Below are 6,513 nucleotides of genomic sequence, written 5' to 3'. Positions count from 1 at the left end.
CGCTGGCACGTAATCAGAATGCTGTCGGGACTGCACCTTCTTGGTGATCCAAGGTGGGCCTGTCTAAGCGCCATCTTATATCTGCCCCTTCAAGCCAAAGTGTGGCAAAGGCAATACAGTACATAAAGACTAGAGCATAGAGTAGTAGTAGGAATTTGAAGAAAAATAAAACTATACAATTGCTTATGATACCCTTGAATGTTCATGGGGATTCTGGGCTATGAGATGATGTTGCAAACCACTATGTGCCAGGTGAGTAGGCCGTTCTGGAGCTCAGATTGCCTCTTGGTGATAATTCCAATCTTGTACATGCGTTCAGCCGCTGGGCAGACTACGAATGCGAAGAAGTTGAGTACAGCCTGATCAGTCACTTTGTCGCAGTAGTCAAAGCGAACACTGTGGTCAATGACACCAATGTTCAAAAGTATACCTTGGTAATAGTGCATGTGGCATACACAACCGAGCCAGTGCAGAGCACAAATGCTTTGGTGCAGTTTTGGGCCCCACTCAGATGCAATGATCATACCGAGTAATAGACGACGGCTGACAATCTTGTTTGTCTTCTTATTCCACTCGACCCAGGAAATGAAGCAGTTGGGGTTATTATTGAGGTACTCTTCCCAGTAGTCAATGAACCCAATCTTGAAGCACGAAGGATTGTTTGCAGTAACCTCCAGTATGCCAGGCATGGGTGCTGCAGCTGTGGAGTCAATTTCTATAGTGTTTGCGTATCCTGCGCCCAGCTGGTTGTCCGAGGACTTGTCAAAGGAGACAGCCCCTTCAGGTGTAGGGTCTCTGGCATCATTTTTTGCCTTGCCCTTGCTTTTTGGATTATACACAGTCAGGTGTTTAGACCTGAATCTTTTGAAGGAAATCCACTTAGGCTTTTCCCAGACAATGCTTTAGATCATGATCCTCAGGTCTTTGGTTATGATGTAGTAGGAATTGTTGCGGATGGGATCTTTGCCTTTGGGTAGCGACGCATTAGCAAGTAAGAGGCTGACTAGAAAGTGTGCCGCATAGTTCAAGAGAGTCAGTACAAGAGACATGAGCTGGTAGAGCTCATTTCAGTCCTTTAGAAACTTAAAGTAGGTGTGTTCGGATGGCTCACCATTCCAGTCTAGCCTGCAGAACTTTATAATGTCCGCAAGTTTGTACTTGGGGTTTGGTGGTTGAAATGCGCACTGTAGTGAGTCAACAGAGTCTGGAACTGATGGGAGTAGCTTAAACATGCTGACTCAGTCATTCCAAGTGTTGTAGTCTGACACAAGGAAGGCTCCCACCCCCTCACAAACATGCTTAGGGTTTGCATTGAAGAACAAGACAATGCTGCGTAGCTGCTCCTTGTAGTCCTGTGCTATGTCTTTGGTCATGGCTTCTGCTCCGTGCTTAGCAGATGAGGGGCCAATGATTGGCCTGTCTATTAGGGTGCTGAGCAATTCATTGATCTGGATAAACCAATCCATGGGGGATTTGCCAGTGTGTGGCTGATAATTGTTGGGCACCTTCTCTGAATGTGCTTTGTACCACTTCAGCAGTTTGCTTGCCTTATGTGACGTACGGTGGTGCTTGCACTGCTCATCCGTGCACTTGCTCTCATTGCATTGCTTGTCTGCTAGTGCAATGTTGGCTTTTTTCTTCTCGTGCTTGCTTCTGTGATAATTGTATTTGTGAATCTAATTTGCATTGGCATCCGATGGCAGCTCTAATTTTGGCTTGGATTGATTGTTAAACTTGTCATCGTTGAAGTTGTTGTACAGAGTTCTCAAGAACTGTGTATTTTCGAGAGGTTGCATACCGCTGCCGGACACTCCAGAAGCACTGTGTATGCAGCTCGCCAATAGCATACTCTCTGTGCTGGTAGCTGGCGACAAGAGTTGAATTGTGTTAAACAGCCAAACTTCTAGCCTTACTTCAGCCATTGTGATAATATGGTCCTGGTCAAGTGTCCTCCAGTTGGTCCGCGAGGCTGCAATTGCCAACATGGGTGAGTCAGTTGCCGACAACATGCCTTTGGTGGCTGTTGTCCATAGATGTCAATGTGACAGATTGCCTTAGTGAGGGGGATTGATGCCGTGGTCAACGTTCAATAGAGCGTCAACAGTCCAGGTGTCACTCCAGGTCATGTATTATATGTCGAAGTCACACATTCTCCTTCAGGAGCCTACGCAACAGGTTGGCCTGCATGTCTCGAATTGCATCCAGGTAGTCAGAGTGCTGTGTCCCAAGAGAACTGTGGCTCATGAAGGTGGTGCAGCTGCTGCACCGCCCCTAATGTTGCATACATTTGATACTAAGGTCATACACCCATTTGTGCTGGCCAGGTGGAAGTTCTAAGCGGCGCTCACACAACATAAAGCATGGTAGTTGTGGTTGCAAGTACAACCGTGAAGAGGAGTATCGAGGCCACGGCCTAGAATGGCCATAGCACTCTTGCTCCTCTCGAGAGGATCTGCTCCGTTGGAGGCTGGGCAGCTGTTAGTTTCTTAGGGGCTGAGTCGCGGACTTTGTGTCCACGAGCCAACTTCCTTGAAGTAATGACCAGTGTTCTCGGGACATTTTTATGTTGATGTTGTGTTGGAATTTTCAGAAAGGCAATACTTGAGGTGGCAGTATGTTTTGAAGTGGTGGTGGTAGCGGTCAAAAAGGTAGCTTTGCCTCCGTTGCATAATTAAGTAATATGTTTGACAGGGACTTGAAAAATAAAAAAGGAAATTGTCCATCTAATCTAAAAACTACTCTATCTAGGTGATGGGACCCTGGCAATAAGAGCGCGTTAAGAGATCTTATGTGTGCTTGCATTTAGCACCAGTGTGTGATAGCACTTGCCAGTGCTTCATTCTGATTTGGTCGAGATAGTAGTCGAGGGCCACCAAATCCTTGCAGTGGTCATATAGTTCCCAAGTTATATCTCTATGGTTCCATTTTACTTCGAATTCTATCTTCTTCCCAACCCATTTGTATGCTTTTATTTTGTCCACTAACCATTTCATATCTTCTGAAGTACTGATGTCATAGTAAACTTGTGTTTCTCTGTGAGAAAATAGAATCTTGTTATTCTGTTCGTGTCTTCTGAGTAGGCTAACATGGAATCTTGGGTGTAATCCACAGGCCTTGAAGTGTTCTGGTAAGTCTAACATGTATGATGATGTCAAAAAATCACTGTCCACTATACTGAATGGTCTAATATAGTGTGGTGCAAGCTTTCTTGTTTTTCCTTTTGGAAGATTAATATTCTCTGTGGACAAATAGACTTTGTTGCCTAGTTGAAGCAAATTCTGTTCACCGCAATGCTTGTCTTTGTCGTGTCTTCTCAAGTTCATGTGGTAGGTTTAATGTACCCAGCTGTCAATTATTGCATTATGTGCCACAAGCAAATCGAGTACGGCATGTTCAGCGAAGGCCTTGGCACCTAGCACTAGATTGTTAGTAGAAACTATTTTAATCATATGCGGCATTGTGCCCTGGACTAGCTCAAAAGGGACATAGCCAAAAGATGAGTTAATGAATGAATTGAGGGTGAATTCAACCATTGACAGTTTGAAGACCCAGTTCTTCTGGTCTGGGCTGATAAACGCTCTCAATATTTGTTCAATAGAGTGATTGGCCCTCTCCATGGCTTCATCAGTTTGCAGGTGAAACACTGTGGACATGAGTTGCTTGATACCAAGCAGACACATTATCTCTCTCCACAACCTAGATGTAAATCTAGTATCACGGTCAGAGACGGCATCATCCAGCAGGCCATGCAGTCAGATGATCTCCTTGATGAAGACCCAGGCGAGATTAAAGAATCTTGTTGTCATAGTGAGAGGGATTAGGTGTACGTTACTGGTCATCTGACAAAGGACAACCCAGAGGAAGTCAAATCCCTTGTCCTCTAGAAGAGGCCCTAGGAAATCTATAGCAATAGATCCCTAAGGTTGCCTAAGGATGGGCAGGCTGTGAAGTAGCCCAGCAGGCATCTGGGTGGAGAGCTTGGTTGTTTGGCAAACACTACATGACGTGCAAAACTTCTCCACATCTTGACTAAGAGTAGGCCACTAGTACCAGCGCCAAATATAGTCATTGGTTTTTCAGATACTAAAATGGCCGAGGACAGTATGGGCATGGTCAATTATCAGTCTGACTAGCAAGTTCTTTTTGAATTTGACTCAATAGATACAAAGCATGTGGTGCTGTAGCCTGTTTCTCATGACAATTAGGCCACCTTGTACTTCAAAAGTTTTGAAGTGAGCAGAATTAGCCAGGATCTTCGAGAATGTTGCATCCTCAAGATAGCCTGATCTTACATACTCCATGAACTTGATGTCAGTGTCGAAATCTCTGGTTAGCAGTTGCAAACTCTCATTCTCAAAGATGAGAGGATCTGGTTCTGTCAGAAGTGGGTCACTTGAGGTGGCTTCAACCACCTGAAGCTCTTTGCAAGTAGTCAGACTGCGGGCCAGCAAAGGTTTATCTTCCTCTGTTGGTCTCACGCATACTGATTGTACTTTCTTGAGCCAATGAAACGGTAGGTCTTTGCCTTCAGAATCTATTCTGTAATCTGCACTGACATACTCGTCATAAGGATGCATCTCTCCTTTGTTGCTTTCGTAGTACCTGGATAAACAGTTCACCACCTTGTTGGTGATTCCTTTAATGTACTCGATCTGATAGTCAAACCGAGTGAGGAATCCCATCCAACAGGTCTGGCAATTAGACAGATGAGCTTGAGTCTTGAAAAATTTGAGAGCCTTGTAATTGATTACGATATGGATGCTTTGTTCCAGCAGCTGATCTTTCCACTTGTACAATGCTTCCAATATGGCGATCATTTTGAGCTCAAAGATTTGGTAGGCATGTTGTGCATTAGTAAACTTGTGGAACATGAAGCCAGCAGAGCGACAGTGTTGCCAGTCTGGCTCTTACCCGTACATAGTGCCTACTCCCAATATCGACGCGTCACAAATTACCCAGATGGATTCGTTGCATCGCAAGTCTATTGGTTTCAATATAGAAGCCTTGCACACTAGATACTTTATCAATTTGAAGCACTTTTGATGGATGGGTTGCCACCTGAACAATAGGCTATTCCTAGTCATCCCAGCTAATAGCCCCATATAAGTGGATATGTTGGGCATGAAATGTGCTAGGTACTGTACGAATCCAAGGAACTTCTGCACGTCATTGCAGTTTCAAGGCGTGTGCCAGTTGCAGACTTGAGCCATTTTGTCCGAATCAGCGTGAAGGCCATGGTCGTCAACAATGTGGCCTAAGCAGTCCATCTATGTCAAATAGAGGTCACATTTGGAGGCCTTTAGGTATAGCTGTTGTTTGCAAAGTGTTGAGAACACAATTTTGAGATGCTTCTTGTGTTCCTCAATGGAATCCAAAAATATGAAGATATCATTCAGGTAGATGTGCATAAATACTCCTATGTAGGGCCAAAATATGTTTGTCATCAGGCATTGGAATATAGTAGGTCCATTGCAGTCTTCTTGCTGTAACACAATGCTTTCAAAGGTACCAACAATTGTTAAGAAGGCGGTCTTCTCAATATCTGACATGTTGACCCGAATTTGTTCATATGCATCCAATAGATTGATTTTTGACCTTACAAAAGCTCACACCACGTCTATCTGGATTTGGTTTTGATCTGGGAAGGGTGTCAGGTCTTTCACAGTGTTGTTGTTGCATTTCCTGCAGTCGACCACTGTTCAAATGCCTATCTTGTCGCGCTTTTGAAGTATGATCATAGGTACAGCCTGGGGTGTAGTTATTAAATGCCACTACCCCACTGCTTGGTAGCAAAATAGTTTGTTCATAAACTTAACCCTTAGGACTTTGGCACAGTAAGGCATGTGGTAACTATAGGTCTTCTTCTTGTCAACCAAAGATATATGGTGGTTAATGTTGTGAAATGGACGGGAAACCTCTGGGACTCCACTAGTGATATTCTTGTAATGCTCGAACTATCCTTTCTTAAGTTTGGATATGTCATTCTTTGTATATCCTGAGGGCTTGAGCTTTTCAGGCTTCACCACAGCATCTCTCAGACAAAAGGGCAGTTGTTCCTTAGCTTTGAGTATAAAAGGTTCTGTAATTTCTTTTTCTCTGATTTTTTGATCAAGTTCATTCTCCAGTTCTTCTATCCGCACTTGAGGGTCTATTGAATGCACATAATCAGATCCATTGGACTGCTTATTCCCCTTAAGTGCAGAGTTATCTGAACTCTGCTTGGACTGCGGGCTGTTGACCCACAGAAGCTAGTCACTTCTGAAATGATTTGGCCATGCATATTGAGTGCATGGAGACCAGATTATCATTGTTACATTGGTTACAGGTGTTTGTATGCCTTGTAACATTTCCCTCTCTCTGCAGCACAGGCAGCAAGATGTTGCCAATGTGTATGGTGTAATTTCCAAAGTCGAGCACCATCTTCATTTGATGCATGAAAGGTAGTCCAAGAACCATGTTGTATTTAGGTATATGCACAATATTGTAGTATACCCTGTGGTTATTCCCTGCAAT

General features: G+C 44.0%; 1 protein-coding gene across 1 annotated transcript; it reads right to left on the bottom strand.

The window, feature by feature from the left end:
* Positions 1 to 218: 218 nt before the first annotated feature.
* On the bottom strand, positions 219 to 689 carry PHACADRAFT_201791 (uncharacterized protein; the record flags this gene model as incomplete). The annotated part of the gene is made up of 1 exon (XM_007402068.1): positions 219 to 689. One exon carries the CDS (start codon positions 687 to 689, stop codon positions 219 to 221), a length of 471 nt encoding a protein of 156 aa, XP_007402130.1.
* Positions 690 to 6,513: the final 5,824 nt, after the last annotated feature.

This window comes from Phanerochaete carnosa (assembly GCF_000300595.1).
Source record: "Phanerochaete carnosa HHB-10118-sp unplaced genomic scaffold PHACAscaffold_19, whole genome shotgun sequence".
NCBI classification, from domain to species: Eukaryota; Fungi; Basidiomycota; class Agaricomycetes; order Polyporales; family Phanerochaetaceae; genus Phanerochaete; species Phanerochaete carnosa.
Note: the sequence above shows the minus strand (reverse complement) of the source record. Positions and strands in the feature narration are given on the sequence as shown.